At 46.4% G+C, this 18,507-nt stretch overlaps 1 protein-coding gene across 7 annotated transcripts in view; it reads right to left on the bottom strand.

The window, feature by feature from the left end:
* Positions 1–2,793: 2,793 nt before the first annotated feature.
* Positions 2,794–18,507, bottom strand: part of HORMAD2 (HORMA domain containing 2) — a 122,637-nt gene continuing 106,923 nt past the window's right edge. For 3 of the 7 annotated variants that reach the window (XM_078338009.1, XM_078338010.1, XM_078338011.1), the window contains one exon: positions 2,800–3,143. In XM_078338009.1, the coding sequence (XP_078194135.1) occupies positions 2,817–3,143 (327 nt within the window). In that variant the 3' untranslated portion in view covers positions 2,800–2,816. Of the gene's footprint in view, positions 3,144–18,507 lie in introns of all 7 variants that reach the window. The other 4 variants (XM_054239936.2, XM_054239940.2, XM_078338016.1 and 1 more) reach the window with 3 other exon arrangements.

Genomic DNA, 18,507 nt, shown 5'->3' with positions numbered 1-18,507 from the left:
CCACACAACTCTTAGGGTTTGTTTCATTTTAAAGGAACTCCATTCCCCGAATTTCCATGGTGGACCTGGTTTGTTTCTTCCCCGACACTGCTAATCTGTAATCACACACTCACTTTTTAATTATCTGAAACTCCCTGGGAGAAGGACTATCACTGCCTTCTTCACTACTCTTGGTGCCCAGACAGAGCCCCGCACCGAGAATATGCTGGAAAAGTTTGTGCGGCCTGCACAAAGGCATCTGAGCTGGAGAGAGACAGAATCCAAGCCATGTCAGGGCCCGATGCAGTGGCTCACGCCTACCTCCCAGCTTTGGGAGGCTGAGGGGGGAGGATTGTTTGAGCCCAGGAGTTGAAACTGCAGTGAGCTGCAATCACACCACTGCACTCCAGCCTGGGTGACAGAGCAAGACCCTGTCTCTAAAAGAAAAAAAAATCCAAAAACACTGTGTTTCGGGATGGCACTTGGGCAAGGAGGTTAAACACTCTTTTAAGAGCCGGGGACATTTTTTCCCCTTCTTGCTTCCTAATCAGTGATGTCTTGCCCTTCATTGGAGCCCAGGGCACCGAGCGTCCGGGCCCAGAACGTGGACATGTGTGGGAGGGAGGTGAAACTGTGCCGGCAGCCCCAAGAAAAGAATCTGTCTTTGTCCTCATCTTCACATGCACCTGTCGTCCCAAGCCCTTGACAAACATTGTGTCATTCACCTTCCAAATCTCTCTGCGGATTCGGCCTGGGTGGGCGGGAGCACAGTGAACCACATTCCCTACATTCCCACCTCCTGACAGCTCCTGGTACCACAGCCGCTGAGCCAGGATGTCCAAAATTCCGACTGACTCATCCGTGGGTGAGCAAGGCCGACACGAGGGGACGGGTGGAGGCTGCTGAGGCTCTGTCTCTGCTGAAGTCCCTAATTCAGAGAAGAAAGTGGGGCGGGGGGCATTGCCAGGATATGGGCCATTTCCCCTTGAATGATACTCAGGTGTCACTTGAGGTGCCAGGAAGTGGTGATAGTTGCAGCACAGTGGCCCGGAGGAAGCCTGGGCTCGCACCTCACATAGCTGGATTGGAGTTCGGGCTCCATGGCCAGGACCTCTGTAACCCCATCAAAACTCTCTGGGGTTGGCTGGGCACAGTGGCTCACGCCTGTAATCCCAGCACTGCAGGAGGATCACTTGAACCCCTGAGTTCCAGACCAGCCTGAGCAACATAGTGAGACTTCACAAAAAATAAGAAAATTTGCCAGGCATGGTGGCATGCACCTGTAGTTCCAGCTCCTGGGAGGCTGGGGTGAGAGGATCGCTTGGGCCCAGGAGTTTGAGGCTACAGTGAGCTACTATCACACCACTGCACTCCAACCTGGGCAACACAGTCAGACCCTATCTCTGAAAAAAACAAAACAAAACAAAATCAGGCCGGGTGCAGTGGCTCATGCCTGTAACCCCAGCACTTTGGGAGGCTGAGGGTGGTGGGTCACTTGAGGTCAGGAGTTTAAGACCAGCCTGGCCAACATGGCGAAACCCTGTCTCTACTAAAAATACAAAAATTAGCTGGGAGTGGTGGTGGGCGCCTATAGTCCCACCTACTTGGGAGGCTGAGGCAGGAGAATCATTTGAACCTGGGAGGTGGAGGTTGCAGTGAGCAGAGATCATGCCACTGCACTCCAGCCTAGGTGACAGAGCAAGACTCAGTCTCAAAAAACACAAAACAAAACAAAAAACTCTCTGGGCCTCAGTGTCCTCGTCTGTAAATGGGGGCAAGGGGTGGGAATAATGGCTCCTGTGCAGCGATGAGAACGAAGCGATGAGAACGAGGTGAATACTAAGCACGCGGGAGTGGCTTAGCAGTGACTTGTGTTAGGCTGTCACCCTTCTGATGCAGTGATGTGAGACTCACTTCCTGGTGGGCAGGCAAGTGTGTGATCATCCCTTGCTCAGTCCCACAGGACAAAGGCTGCAAAATTGGCGGGAATGTCCCTGCTTTGGGATTTGGGGTGGGATTTCTCCATCAGGCTGGAGTGGGGCAGCACTGAGCCTCCCGTGCACATTCAGTGACCTCATTCAGGGGATGAAACCAAACAGAACGGGCAGCGGCTTTTCCGGTCTTCACACCGCCCTCCAGATGGCTTATAACCAGATCCCTGCCAAATTCCTCTCCTCCCTCCCCCAAGACTTGTCTGATGCCAAAGCGTTTCTCAAAAGGGGGAAATACAGTACTTTCGTCAGCACCTCATCACATCATCGTGGGTCACAAATGCCCCCAGCCCAGCCCTGCCTTCCAGCTGTCTTCCCATGGGGATGTCTCTGAAGATTTTTTTCTCCAGCTCTGTGCTGGGGCCATTGGGGAGCTGGAAGTCTGGGAATAAGAGGAGGATATGGGACGCAATGTGACCTTGGGCCAGTCACTGGCCTTCTCTGGTTCTCACTTTCCCCTTCTGTGAGACGAGGCAGCTGGCTGAGGTCATCCAGGCGGCAGTTTCCGGTCCCAGGGCGTTCTGGCTCCCTGACTGCAGGGAGAGCTGGGAAGATGAGTACTTACACTCTCAGCAGGAGAGCACTGTGCTTAGGAGGCCAGTGGCTCTGGGTTGAAATTCTCACCTGGCGCCCTTGCCAATTCTGTGACCTTAGGTAACACACACACCCTTTCCGAGCAGTTATCCTATCTGCAAAATGGGTGCAATCACTGCCACCTCTGGAGTTGTTTTAAGGATTAAGAGGATGCACGTGCAGAACTCGGTGCAGTGTCTGACACTCGCAATATTATATTTTCATTTTGTCCCCAAAGATACAGTCTTGTTCATCTTCACTCAACTGCCTGTCTCACAGAGAGAAACTGAGGCCCAGCATCGGTTGCTGGGAAGACGATTCAGAACACGTTTCCATGTTTGGGCCGCCACCCTGGGCCAGCTCCAGGAGGAACTGCAGTAACTCAGGGGAAAAGTCCCACGGCGTCTGCTCCAGCTCCCTCGGGCGGCTCTCAGAGCCCGTGCCAAGAGATGGCTTGGCGGCTGCTCTCCCTCCATGCCCATTAGCATAGTTCCAGATGTTCCAGGCAGCAGCCTGGGGAGCTCTTTCAGGTTCTGTTTCTCTGGCTCTCCTTTCCTGTAGATTCTCTTTCCTCTGCTTTTCTCCAACTGGCCCTGGCAGCTTCATAAATGAAAAACAACATCTTTCCCATCACCTTTGAAATCACCCAACCACGTTCCCTTCTCATTAGATCCCTGGAAATGTCTTGGCTAGACAGACTTCACATAGGGAGGGCCAGGACAGCCAGGACACCTTATCACATGTGCTTCTGACCAGCAACCACATGAAAGGCCTAGAGTATTTCACATTTGGATTTCATTAGTTTCCACTCTCAGTGTGCGTGGGGCCCTGGAGAATGGTGGTCTGGGAGTTCTGGTGGCCCAGGGCAGTAACCTGAAAGCTCTTTCCTGAGTGCCTACTATGCATGGCCATGTCACCTCTGTCATCTCAGCCTTCCCAACTCCATGAAATAAGTGTTAGCCACCTTTTTTGGATGAAAAACTAAGACTCAGGCTATGTCACTTACTCATGGTCACCAAGCTACTGTGCGGACCACATTGATCTAACTCTGGGGTGCTGGCTCTTTTGTGATGGATGGATGGCAGGAGCACTCCTCTGGGGCCCGTGGGTGGCCTGGGGCTATGGGCCTTTGCCACCATCTGTCTGCCAAGCCAGGCACCAGGCTTCAAGGAGGAGATAGTCACATCAATTCTGGGAGAAGCATCAGCAAAAAAGGGGTGTGTGCATGAGAGGACGCATGTTCGTCCAAGTATAGAGTCTGGGGGGTATGCAGGTGTGAGGGTGTGTGTGTGTGTGTGTGTGTGTGAGAGAGAGCACTATGACAGTGTGCACACATATGCATGTGTGAAAAGGCACATGTGTGTGCTTGTGTATGAGGGTAAACATGTACATTAACGTATAAGCATGGATATGTGTGAAGATGTATGGGTGCAAGTTCATGTGTATACAGAGTGCATGCTTGTGTGTGAATGTGTGTATAAGGATGCATGCATGTGCAGTTATAGTCATGTGTGTGAGAGAGAACGTGTGCTTTGCATGAGAATGTGTGTGCACACAGATGCATATGAGAATGTGTGTTTAGGTGGATTGTGTGCACACTCACATATAGGAGTGTGTTTGTGTATGTGGGTGTGTGTGCACATGCACGTACATATACATGTGTGAGGATGCATGTGTGGGTGATTGTATCCATGCTGGCATACATGCACACGTGTGCCCGTGTGTGTGTGCTCAGGTGAGGCTATGTGCGCCTGTGCAGAGAAGCAGGGGATGGATGGACGGTGGGGGCAGAACCCCACGATCTCTACCAGATGTTTTTCAAGACTTCCTTGGTGTTGAGTACCAGGCATTTCCAAGTACCAATGACAGATGATAGATCTTTTTTTTTTTTTTTTGAGATGGAGTCTCGCTCTGTTGCCCAAGCTGGAGTGCAGTGGCGCAATCTCGGCTCACTGCAAACTCTGCCTCCAAGCAATTCTTGTGCCTCAGTCTCCTGAGTAGCTGTGACTACAAGGATGCACCACCACTCCTAGCTCATTTTTTTTTTTTTTTCGAGATGGAGTCTTGCTCTGTTGCCCAGGCTGGAGTGCAATGGCACGATCTCAGCTCACTGCAACCTTTGCCTCCAGGGTTCAGGCGATTCTCCTGCCTCAGCCTCCTGAGTAGCTGGGGTTATAGGCTTCCACCACCATGCCTGGCTAATTTTTTGTATCTTTAGTAAAGACAGGGTTTCACCACGTTGGCCAGGCTGGTCTCAAACTCCTGACCTCAAGTGATCCACCCTCCTTGGCCTCCCAAAGTGCTGGGATTGCAGGCGTGAGGCTGACAGATCCTTTAAATGATGTATTTGTGTCCTCATATGGTCAAAGGCAGCAATCAAGCACATAGGGGGTTCCTTTTCCTGAAGGACTGAACCTGCTCTCGCCCGGAAGGTTGACCTTGGCTGTGTGTACCTCCACAGGCCCAGCCTCCTAGGCCAGAGCGTGCCCTGGGCCCAAGCTTCTTCTCTACCTCAGGGAGTGGCTCTCCCCTATCTCAGGGCAGATTAACTTCCTTGGCACCGGCTTTGTTTTGGCTCATCAAGGGGCAGCAGCCACTGAGAGTGGAGGCCTCTCCCTTCTACTCCTGCGTCTGGTTCGGCTACAAACACTTGATTTAGTGCTTCTCGCTTTGCTTTCCTGGCTGCGTGTCCTGGGCAGAAGGGGAAACACCTAGGGCCTAGGCTATTTTGTCTGCTGAGATTTGGGAGAGAGACTTGTTTTCCCAGTGAGGTGGCTCTGGACCGAGCAGTTACTGTTTTGTTTGTTGAGCTTCGTTACTCAGGCTGGGTGGGGTAGGCTGGGAAGGCTGTAATGAGAAGCAGGAGAGTGGAATCTGAGACTTGTGAAGATAAAAGTTCTCCACTGAGGGTCGGATGTGCATGATGGCGTGAAGGGGCCGGCTTTTTTTGCATGCAGGCTGCCAGGGAAAGCCCTTGTATTCATCTCAATCTTTTTTTTTTTTTAATCCATTCCTCCGATGTAAGCTGATAAATTTTTTTTAAACATTCCATTCCACTCAACCTCCACTCCTCACCCCAAACCCCTGCTTTCATTTGCCTATTGCCTCTCAAGGGCCATAAAGACCATGATGCCTTAGCTCAGAAACAATTGGATCAACATGACCTCCCAGCCTGCCTGGACCCTGTCAGGGCCTGCTAGACTGCAAGCTTCCTGAGGGCAAGACCTGTATCTCTCATAAGCCTGTTATTGCCCTCACATCTGGCCTGATGCCTGCTGCCTGGAGCATATGAGGCCTCGTACATATTTGTCAGATGAGCGAAGGATGAGGTAGGTTACTACTGCTTTAAGTACACTGCCCTTAGTAAATGGCCTTAATCCAAAGATCCTTTGGACCCTGAGCCAAAATTATATTGAGCCAAAAATCTACTTCCCTCCAGTACAGATTATGTGTACTGTGAAAGCCCCATATGTATGTGAAGGTGGACATTATACTCTTCCAAAGGCCTGGATCCAAGCTGAAGAGTTCCCATAGCATTTCTCATATCACGAAGATGTAAGACCCTTCACCGTGTGGCCACTTTTATCAGGACAAATGCCTTTTTTTCAATGTGCATCTTAAAATATGGTTCATGAGCTGGACCACAACTTCTAGATGTAGCCTCATCAGAAACAAGTACACTAGATGTTGCAGGACTGTGTCCCCCAAAAAGATATGTTAAAGTCTTAACTCCTGGTACCCGTGAATATGACCTAATTTGGAAATCTAGTCTTTGTAGATGTAATCAAGTCAAGATGAGGTTATACTGGAAGAGAGTAGGCCCTAAGTGCAATGACTAATATCTGTATAAGGAGAGCGATTCGGAGATACACAGACACATGGGGAAGAAACGTTTGTGAAGACAAAGGTAGAGACTGGAGTGATGAGCCTTTGTGACAAGAATCACCAAGGATTGCTAGCAACCACTGGGAGCTGGGAGAGGCATGGAACAGTTTCTCCCTCAGAGCCTCTAGAAGGAGCCAACCCAGCTGACACCTTGATTTCAGATTTCCAGCCTCCAGAACTGTACAAAAACACACTTCTGTTGTTTTTAAGCCACTCAGTTTGTGGCACTTTATGACAGCAGCTCTAGGGCACTAATATGTTAGAACACTAAAATATTATTCTTTGCAATCATGTGGTTGTGCCCTTAAAAATTTAAAGGAAACAAGTAGAAACTACTGAAATTAATGAAAGAATTTAGAAAAATGGCTGGACACAAAATAAACACCCCAAAGCTAAGACATCCATCTTTACCGGTAAGCTATTGAGAACCGTAATTCCAATGTCCTATTCACAGTAGCACCGAAAGTCATAAATCACATAGCAATAAACCTGTGTGGGATCTTGATAAAGAACACTACACAATTTTACTGGGAAATTTTAAAAGAGATTTGAATAAGATAGCTATTGTTACATGGGAAAATTGAATTTAGAAAATTTGTTTAGTCCTAAATTAATTTGCTGATTCATTTTGATTCCAATAAAACCCCAGTGAGATTTATTAACTTGTTTAATAGAAAATTCATGCCCGGAGTGCTGGCTCATGCCTGTAATCCCAGCACTTTGGGAGGCTGAGGCAGGTAAATCACTTGAGGTTAGGAGTTTGAGATCAGCCCGGCTGACATGGTGAAACCCCATCTCTACTAAAAATATTAAAAATTAGCCAGGCATGGGAGCAGGCACCCTGTAATCCTAGCTACTCAGGAGGGTGAAGTAGGAGAATCACTTAAACCCAGGAGACAGAGGTTGCCATGAGCCAGGGTCATGCCACTGAACTAAAATTTTTTGTATTTTTAATAGAGACAGGATTTTGCCATGTTGGCCAGGTGGGTCTCGAACTCCCGGCCTCAAGTGATCCACCCACCTCAGCCTCCCAAAGTGCTGGGATTACAGGTGTGAGCTGAGCCCCTGGCCTATCCTTGAGTCTTCATCATCACTGATGAAGCTGTGTGTAGAAAGCAATGGTGATGGGAATTCAACCTTAGACTAATCCAAAAAAAAAAAGGTAATTCATATTTCATGAATGAGAGAAAATAACAGAATCTTGAAAAGGAAGCATGAGATGGAGTTGGGAGAGGTTCATCCAACCAGATACTAGAACATATTAATTCAAGAATACAAAACAGAAGAACAATGTCAACAGGCAGATGCTAGTTGACGTCTATTACCTCCTTCCAGAAGCAAGCTCAGAGTGAGGCGAGGTGGCCAAGATAGAACCCAAAGAAGACCAAAATGGCAACTGTTGAGAATTTGGGGCGCTTAGGTGCTTACACAGACTAACAGACTAAAGAGAATCTCCTTGTTCACCATTTATCATTAATAGCACAGAAAGTCATTTCTACCCAGAGAGATCCTGGCTTAACACCCCATCAACCAAATTGCTTTTGGGGTGGAAAGGAAACCCCTGCACCTTAGTTCTGCAATGGCATGAAGGGCTGTTCTGAGGGAGGAGTTAGAAAGGGGAGAGGCAGGGAGAATAGCAGGCTTGTGCGTATCTACTGATCACACCTGCGTTTCTTTAGCTAGCTCTGCTATTTGCTGCATTCTCTGAAAGGGGGTTTTGTAATCACCAGGAAAACTTTTTCTCAGTCCAATCATTTGAATTTCCAGAACAAAATTAGGTTGGGGAAGCACCCTGAAATTGCAGACTCAATATTCTTAGTTTCATCAGAAGTTTGCTGAGCACCTGTGGTGTGCCAACCTCTGTGCCAGCCCTCAAAGGTTTCTGAGGGTTCTTCAACAGGGTGGATTTGCACTGGCCTTGTATGAAGCTGGTACACAGACTTGCTGAGGAAGGATCCAGCCAAGCAGTCAAGTTTGAATGCAGCTTGGTTTTTCCTCACCTCTTTTCATGAGAATGACTAGATTCTTTATAAATACAATCATTTTTATTGAGTAGGAAGTAACTTAAAATGTTAATTATACAAGAGGATATTTTAGGAAGAACTTTTTTTGTCATGGTATAGTCACAGGGAGGCCAGATCCCAGACGCTGAAGTGTAGGGTGAAGCCAGGATTAGGACCAGGGAAATGAGAGAATTGCCAGTGCCCAAGTAACAGGATATTGTGCAAGGAGCTGGCAAAAGTGGCTCAATTTTACAGACCAGTGGAGGGAGGAGACTGCATTAGGGGACTGGCCTAGTTCAGTGGATGGTGACCTGGATACACAGTATAATCACCTGGGGAGTTAAAAAAAAAGAACAAAATCTGTGCTCAGATCCCAGGCCAGCCCAGTTAAATCCGAATCTCTGGGAGGAACACTCAGGCACTCAGGTATCTGTGTGTTGTGGAGGAAGCTCTACAGGTGACAGTAATGTGAAAGTAGCTCTGAGAACAGAGCTCTGGCCATCAGTAAGGCTGCCACTTCTTAGTCATACCTGACCTGGTGGAAATAAAATCACAATCACACACTTACATGCATATATACATATACATGTGTGTAAAACTCTGGTCAGTGTTGCAATTTTAAACAAATAAATATTTGCTGCCAGGGATCATCCTTGACTATTTTGTTTGAGACAGAGTCTTGCTCTGTCACCCAAGCTGGAGTGCAGTGGCTCGATCTCGGCTCACTGCAACCTTTGCTTCCTGGGTTCGAGTAATTCTCCTGCTGTAGCCTCTGGAGTAGCTGAGATTACTAATGTGCACTACCATGCCCAGCTTATTTTTTAAAATAAATATCTTTAATAAAGACAAGGTTTTGCCATGTTGTCTAGGCTGGTCTTGAACTCCTGACCTCAAGTGATCAACCCGCCCCGGCCTCCCGAGGTGCTGGGATTACAGACCTGAGCTACCACACCCAGCCTGTCCTTGACTCTTCATCATTGTTGATGAAGCTGTGTGTAGAAGGCAATCGTGATGGGAATTCAACCTTAGACTAATCTCTAGGTCTATATGCACAGTGCCTGACATGATTTTTTTTTAAAACTCATTATTGGTTCTTTTCAGATGTGTAGAAAAAAAGATTCTGGATATACAAACCAAATAAACTAGGGCTTCCTCATCTTACTGAGTTAGTGTCTCTGTCATTTTCCTCCTTGTCCATATCTGGTTTCCTCTGGCTAAAGTAGTTGCATTTGAGACTATTCTCCCTTTGAAGATCTCTCAGTCAATCTTGTTGGGGGCATCAGAAGAAGATTGAGAGGGTTATACCTGTGCTTTTCAAAAAGGGTTTGCCTACAGAGTGTGGTGTGAAATGTGAGGGACCTACAAGGATTTTTCTAGAAGTTTCTATCCTCAGAGATTTGCTCTAGCAGAGGGTAGGGTCACGGTTCTGAATTAGGCATCTTCTTTCTGGTGCTGGTTAGCCTGATACATTTTGACTTCAGAGTCCTATCCTTATACCCTACATGTGGGCTAGTCGCCCACTTTTTCCTTCTGATATAGCCCAAGGAAGAAAAGTATTGTAAGGTTTGGAGAAGGGGCTTCCCTCTCTATGATAAACAAACCTAGTTCCAGATCCGAATGAAGAAACTGAAAAGAGAAAATCCAACCCTTTTCACATCCAGCCCCACCCTGTCCCTGGGTGGCCCTTACTTAACCCATCACCCAGCACCCCCTCTAGGGAAAAGCCTGCCCCAAAACTTTGGTCCTAAGAAAAGCCTTACCCTGATAAAGAAACTGGGCAGCTGCTGCTGGGCTGCAGCTGCTTTTATGGAAGGAGCTAGACCAGAAGCTAGACTAGGGCCAACAAGGCAGGCCTCTGTAACAATCTTCCAAGGAGGTAAGGCGGGGAGAAGAAGGATTCCTCATTTACATTGAGAGTAAACTTCCTGTCCTATTAAACAATGAGGCATTCAAAATCCACCTGAGTAAAAGTCCCCTGATGCAATGAGAGGGTGAGCAATTTCATGTCAGGCTGTTGTTATGGGATTTATGCATGTCCTAGCTAGGGCTTGAGGTGAAAGTCAGAGCCAAAAACAATAGCCCTAAACCCCACATGCACAGAAACCTCATTCCAGTGGAGTTTCCTTAAGAGAGCACAGCAGACTTTTCACAAACAAAGTGACTTCAAAGGTAGACTTGCATCACTGCCTCCTCCACTTGACACTTCCCTTCAGCCCAGACCTGGCCCCTCTGTTTCTTGGTTTAATTTATGAGGTTCTCACACACATTGCAAAGCAATTATCTGAGCTGCTGGCCAACAGGAAGGTAATTGTAACTGAGTACTTCCTTTGTCAAGCGCTGAGGCTGGCCACTGCAATGGTGATGACGCTGGCCACTGCAATGGTGATACGAGGCATGCCCGGCAGCTCAGCACCCAGTGACACAACATCTCCGTGTCTCCCGACCCCCAACACAATGCTCTCCGACTGAATTCCCCAGGGAGGAGGCAGTGGGTTGGAGGAATGGGGGAATTTTCTTACATCACTTGACGTGCTTGCTTTCACTCACAAAATCCTGAGTCATGACTGAAGCTGTATTGCCTCAAGTCTCCGGCTGAAACCAGGGGTTATAGATTTGGAAACCTGATTCCATCAGCTGACTCTCGTCCAATCATCAGAGGAAATGTGTATTATTTCGGTTGACCCTCTTCAAGTTGAAGTGCCTTCTGATTGAGGGGATTACGTGAGGAAAGTGGCTCTGTAGTGGCTTAGTAAGCCGATGCCATGCGGGTGAACACTATTTGACATTCGGTGAGTTTACAGAAAGGGCAGTCTCTCTGTTTGTTTAAACCAAGATTAAGTGAAAGGAAAAGTTTTTCTTTCCCATCCTAAGACAAATGTGAAACACATGTTTTCCCTTTTGACTTTGTAAGTACAAGGCTCAAACAGTTCTCCCCACCCCCCTCGGCCGTGAGTTTTTAAGGATTGCAGAATGTTTCCTCTCTTTGGTGGCCAAAGCCAATATGAGCCTTTATATTTCCAGACAGTGGAGCTGATGATGATAGCCTAGTTGGTTCCAGGTGATCGTGTGGGGTGTTTCTGGGTCTACCATTTTACGGATAGATAGAATGGTAAGATGTAGTACAAGGAACCCCAGGCCTGGGTTCAAGTCTCAGGTAGGCCTTTGCCCATGTGACCTCACTAAGCCTGTTTACTCATCTAAAAAATGCGATTAGTTAAGACTTAAATATCTCAGGTAATTTCTACCTTCAGAAAGGATGTTCATTCAGGTTGGTTTCTTCTGGCATGTGGGGGACATTCCTAGTTGAGGTACCCTTTGCATGGGTACAAGGCGGCGTATGGGCCTGAGAGCTGGGAGACCTCAAAGAGCCTGCCCTGCCATTGACTCACTGTGACCTTGAACAACTCACTTCTCTTTGTGAGTCCTTATCTGAGACAGGAGATGTGACAGTCTTGCCCCTGACATAGCGGTTCAGATATGAGACAAGCCTGAATGAGACTAGGGTGTCAAGTACTTTTAGTTCCTTGAAATGAAAGGATCATTCATCTTGGAAGATAAATTGTTAAAAAATGCTAGCCCATAAATATTTTCTGGATTATCTCAAGAATAAAGTAAAGAAAATCAATGTTGTTTACTCTTGGTTTTCTTTAAATTGCTACTGGTTCAGGGAATACAAGCCCCCAATGACCAACCCGGGCTATAAAAATCAGGACTTTTGCCAGGTGCAGTGGCTCAAGCCTGTAATCCCAGCACTTTGGGAGCTGGGATTTGAGGTGGATGGATCACCTGAGGTCAGGAGTTCGAGACTAGCCTGACCAACATGGAGAAACCCCCGTCTCTACCAAAAGCACAAAATTAGCCAGGCGTGATGGCACATGCCTATAATCTTAGCTACTCGGGAGGCTAAGGCAGTAGAATCGCTTGAACCTGGGAGGTAGAGGTTGCAGTGAGCTGATATCGCGCCATTGCACTCCAGCCTGGGCAACAAGAGCTAAACTCCATCTCGAAAAAAAAAATCAGGGCTTTTTCCACCCTATGTTGGCCAAAGCAATGTTCCTAGCAGTGGAACATGCTTTGATCATGTTGCTACTCTGCTCAGAAACCTTCAAGATGCGACTTGGCTCCAGGATACACTCCAAACTGACAGTTGATTCCCCTTGTAACCTGGCTTCACCTGCATGATTTATCACCTCTCCTACATGAAGCCCTAAAATTCACTAGCATTGCCACCATATCAGATCACCCCTGCAACATCTCCTCACAAGTGGGTAGCCAGTCTCTGGATGCAGTGATAGGGAGAAGCCTCTGAAGCTCAAAGCAATCTGGCCTTTTCTAATCATCCCTCATTGTTAGATACTTCTTCCCTATATTGAATGAGAATCTGCTTCGCCACAAATCCCAACCAGCCATAGGTCCCATTGAGCTACCCCAATTCAGTTTCATTCCTCTTACTCAATGTTCGAAGACAGCTATCATGTCACCCTGGAGAAATCTCTTTTCCAGACTAAACAACTGTAATGTCTTTAACAGACTTTTTGTTGACTTGGTTTCCAGACTCCTAAATGTTGTTGTTGTTACCTTTCCCTAGACATGCTTCAAATGGTCAATGTCTCTTTTAAAAACGTGACCCTTTGAACTAAATGCAACGCTCTAAATGTGGACTGATTGGTGGCACTAGTATCTCCTTTGTTTCTATAATAGGTTAGGTAAGAGATGTGACAATACTCCAGTGGCTTAAAGAATATAGAATCTTTCTTCTCTCAAGTAACCATCTTGAGTGGTGAGTAATGATCCATGAGTGATCCAGGCCGGCAAGTGGCTCTATTCTCTGCAGTCATTCAGTGACCCAGCCCCCTTCTGATTGGGGATCTGCTATCCCATGTGGTGGTCTGCTATAAGCTGGGTTGCTACCAAATCCAAGATATATCCAGTAAGAAAAGGAAAGTGTGAAGGGGGGGTTTCACCCACCTCTTAAGGGCCCCAGCTTTTAGGGGGCCTTAAGATTTTAGCTGTCACTAAAGATCTTTTATTAGCATTCCACTCAGGAGAACTCAGTCCCATGGCCATGTTCAACTGCAAGGGAAGCTGGGAAATATAGTACAGCCAGGCAGCCATGTGTCAGAAGCCCCATAGCTATTGAAGAACAGGAGAATGGTGGACATTGGCAGTCACAGTGGGGGCCAGCCTTATTGGTCTTTCAGTTCCAAAAACACATCAAGCTCCTTCCAGACTCAGGGCCAATGCACTCACTGTCCTGCCTCTCTGCCTCTCCTTTCTCTTCGTATGGCCTCAGCTCAAACACCACTTCCTCAGAAAGGCCTGCCCTGACCACTTTCATGAGATGCAGGTCCCTCCTGACCCTGTCCCACTTTTGTGTCCCTCCAGACCCCTGTCACAAGATTTAATGATTATGTGTTTACTTTTTCTGGTGTTATTTCTCTCCTTTACTAAACTACAGGCTGTGTGTGGGAGGGACTCTTTCTGTCTTGTTCCCAAGGTGTATTCACTGCCCAACCTTGTGCCTGACACATATTAGGGGACTAAATAAGGACTTGTTGAATTAAGAACAGAGTGACACAATATGTTTACTAAATATCGCCTTTTTTTGCCAAGCCGCATTACACTGTTAGGGCCATATTGTGGTAAACTAAAAGGTCTTGGTCTCTTTTCACATCAACTGTGGTTAAGACATATTTCTCCATCTGCTTTTCGAGAAGTTGATTTTTTGACCCTAGATACAGTATTTTGTATTTATAACTATTGTATTTCATCTGCTTGTTTTTTTCTATCATTCTAGACCCAAAAGATCTTTTTTGATACATCAATTAATACATTTATTTATCTCTTCCAGTTTCATATTATCTGGGACTCTGATAATGTATCCTGTGTGTCCATGTGTTTTTTTATGTCACTGGCAAACAGAAATGAAGATGGAAAAATGAAATGAGCCAAACATCAAGCCCTGTTATAGTATGGGAACCATCCTCTATCCTGCCATTGATTCATCATCTCTGAGGATGAATGCTGATTTACACAGACCACAGCCTTACCAAGAATATCACAGAGGCTGTGTCAGATGCCTTCCTGCAATGAGTGGCATAATGGAACTCAATACAGTTGAGTTCTGCTCTTACACAGAACCATAGAAACTTTACATTAGAAAAAGACCAAATTCCAGCCGATCACAAGAATCTCTTGGCCAACATCCTCTAGTTTACCAGTCTAATAACCTTATAAAAACAGGAAGTGATTCGTTCTTAGTGCGCCCATGCTTGACTCTTCTTAGCAATTATTGTTTTCGCATAAGTGTTTGCAAACCCTTAATTCAAAATTTGTTCTGAAACTTCTCCAGAATTTCCTTTCTGGAACTCCTGCCACACTTGTCCATTTTCTGTCACCAAACCCCCTTCAATCCTCAACCTCTGAGCCATCACTCCTCTTTCCCTCATAGTAGGAGATGCTCTTCCTGCCTGACTCTATGTATAAAACCCTGACCTCCCGCCAAGAGCCAGCTCAAAAGTCACTCCCTCCCTGAAGCTTTCCCTCCCCAGGCCAGACCTCTCTCTCTGCTCTGAGGTATGTGGTAACCTGCTGGTATTTGTTAACCCTACTCCTCTTCAGGGCTTGTTGCTGCTGCATTGAATGGGCCGTCTAAGCGGCTCAGGCCTTCCTTTCATCATACTCAGCCAGTGCCTTGCACAAAACCCATCTCCAAGAAGGTATGTATATTGAGTTGACCATTGACAATCAGCATCAACTTATGCTCTGGGCCTAGCTCCTCATTCAAACTTCGGCCAATGCTGTGTTCAAGGGCTAGATGATGTGGTCTTCTAGTGTGTTTGGAAACAACAATTGTTTTTAAGTAAAAAATCATAAAGTCCCAAAGAAACAGAAGAATTATTGGATTTTTTTTTACATGAAAGGAAACCAATCTGTTTGATAGAACATTCTGGAAAATCAAGGTGGGTATGGACAGATAATTAATCTAAACCATAACATTTATACATCCTGAATGTTCCGGCAGCAAAGGAGAACAATCAAAATTCAGAGCTACAAGCAAAACATTTTTGGAAGTGTTTACTCACCTTTCAGATGCATATTTAGATTTACAAAAGATTTCAAGTAGGGCTTCTTTAACTACTTGTGAAGATTTAAAACAATTTAGTTTCTATGTAACTTTGGAAGAAGAAGTCAGTGTAATAACGTGAAGTCCACCTGCACTGAAGTTCCCTTGGTAGCATCAGTATCTGGCAGAGCTACTGATGCCACATCATACCACATTGAGAGGAAAAAGTTAGCTCTATTAGATCATTGAGTCTAATTCCTCCCAACTACAAATAAAAACTTTGTACCCTGGAGGGGAGAGAACTCAGAAAGGAAAGAGTCTCCCACTGCTGGAGTCCCCCACATGTCACAGCACTCATAGAAGGAGCCCCCTCCTCTTCCCAGCCTCCCAAGCCAGCCACCTCCTTCAGAAGGTATCAGAAACTTTCTTTTCTATCAAAAAATGCTGATGATTCTATCTGCAAAATGTCTCATTATAAAAACCTTCTCTGCTGCTTGCTTTCTGAGCTTTAATAAATCCTGGATTAGTATGAAAACCACCCAGGCACTGACTCTCCTCATTTCCCAACGAACTGTCTGGAGTTGGCTGCTTCTTCATGAGTAACTTCCCCAAACTTTTGGGAAATTGCCCAATGCCAGGAACTTAGGACCACCAGATCAACTTCTCAGAGCAGGGAAAGAAAAGTCATCGGAATGTCAGTCCTGAAAGCTGGCACTGGCCTCTCCTCCCTTGTTTTTCTCTCTTTCCTTGCTGGCCTTTCTTGCTCATAGCAATTCATGCATGTTCCCCTGCTTTTTTTTCTTTTTTTAACTAAGAATAGAATCTGGGTTCCCAGCTAACACTTTAAATGTACAACATGTGGGTTTTCAGTCTGCTCTTAGCTTTGCTCATTCTCGTAACTCCTCTATGATAGGACATTCAGAGCTCAGGAGGAAGCCTCTTTTCTAGTTATTTCCATTCAGTGCTTCCCTGTCTTCAAATGCGTCCATCCAGATTTCTAGGAAATTGCAGTGCTACAGCTGTTCTCTCAAAAGGGCCACATTAAAGTTTCCAATCTCAACACTTTTGCTGGCTTGCTTTTCATGTGAGCTCAGGGCCACTTTCACAGTTTCCAAAGTGTCTTTCTAGCCTCCACCTTCCTTCCCTCATTTCCTTCTGCTTTTCTTTCCCTCTTGGGTGAGCCTCCATGAGAAGAGTGCTTCAACATTAGTGAAGCACGCTGCCCGTCAGCTCCTTAGCAGGGGTTAGGCTGAGAGGCATGAACAGGTGCCAATGGGGACTTCATAGTGCCATCAACAGGCAAAGGTGGTATGACAGTGGTAAGTGCAAGAGATAACTGTGCCGGGGGTAATGGCTGAAGTTGTAAGAAAGTAGTTGGGGGGATTGAATGTCCAGAAGCCACATTCAGAAGCCAGCTGATTTGTCAATGTGTCTTACCATCTGCAAGATGGGAAATGAAATGTCCTTGAACTGCAGAGAAAATTTTGTGGTCCAGAGGCTGCTGCAGTAATCCAGGCAGCAGAAGATGGTGCCCTGAAATTACTTTACAAGAGAAAGGGAGGGTTGAAGGAAGAGAAGGAATTCAGGTTATATATATGTATATATATAGCATTCCAAATGATTTCACTTGGTCCTCACTTGTAAAGAATTATTATCCCCATTTCACAGGTGAATCTCAGAGGGCACTGAATTGCTCACCCAAGCCCACATGGCTAATAAGTGGTCCTGAGGGGACTGTGGTATTAGAATAGTATACCATTGCCAGCTAGTAGTCTCTTAGCACAAATTGGACTCCTAGTAGGACTTAGAGAGAGGAGATGTAGGGCAAGTGAGTTTAATTGTGGGAGAAAAGATGCAAGCTCAAGTCATGAGTGGTTTTCCAAGACAGCAGGCCTGGGTGGGGTGTGGCCGCAGGGCCTCCTGGGAGATGGGAGGCATGGCGTGAGAGAGCAGGAACAGCAGGAAGCAGGGTGTCAGGAGAGGAGCCCTGAAGACTCCTCTTTGGGTATAGGGACACCAAAACCAAACGTTTACAGCTTAAGCTAACTGATCAGTATGTCTTGGAGAAGACAGCTTTTGACTGCAGTATAAGGCACTATAGCAGAGCTGGGCAAGGATTGAGGAAGACTCAAGGCAAGGAGGGAGCAAGGCCATGATACAGGTGCCATGTACACGGTACAGGTACACTCAGAGCAGGTCCTCCATAAACTGTGAGATCTGGGGCAGCCAACACAGGCTATGTACATAGTTGCTACTCACCCACTCCCCACCCCCAGGAGATAATGATGAAACTTGAATGTGATTATATGCATTAGAAACCCTGTGTAAGTCCTCTGTAATGGTGAGTTTTAATATAACATATTAGCCTGAGTTCTAGTTACTACCTACTGAAGCCTTCTCTGGAGGAAGACTGTTAGTCCGGTCCTTAGCACTTCACTGCTCCCCAAATCTTCCCTTGAAGGAGTGTGTCTTTGGAATCTGGATGAAGTGGTAACCTTCAACAGCTAGTAGGTTGTTGGTTGGAAGGGCTTATTAGTTTCCTGTCCCAATGCCTTGTCATTCCCCCAAGACTAGAAGTGAAGACTTAGATAGAAAGAGTTAGAACTCGTTTTCAAAACACTGGAAACAGAAAGAGATGTGACCTTAGTTTAGGGGTAAAGAAAAAAACCTTTTTTTTGAGGCAGGGTCTTGCTGTGTCAGTCAGGCACGATCACAGCGCACTGCAGCATTGACCTCCTGGACTCAAGTGATCCTCCCAGTTGAGTAGCTGGAACTACAGGCTAATTTTTTAATTTTTTGTAGAGACAGGGTTTCACCATGTTGCCCAGGCTGGTCTCAAACTCCAGGGCTCAAGCAATCTGCCCTCTTTGGCCTCCCAAAGTCCTGGGATTACAAGCATGAGCCACCACACCCAGCCCAAATTTCATTTAAAAAATTTTAAATGGCAGCTGCCTGCAATGGTTGCAAGGGGACTTAAGACCAGTGACTGTGGGAAGTAGGAAAAAAGGCA

The sequence above is a fragment of the Callithrix jacchus genome, chromosome 1 (genome assembly GCF_049354715.1).
Source record: "Callithrix jacchus isolate 240 chromosome 1, calJac240_pri, whole genome shotgun sequence".
NCBI lineage: Eukaryota > Metazoa > Chordata > Mammalia > Primates > Cebidae > Callithrix > Callithrix jacchus.
Note: the sequence above shows the minus strand (reverse complement) of the source record. Positions and strands in the feature narration are given on the sequence as shown.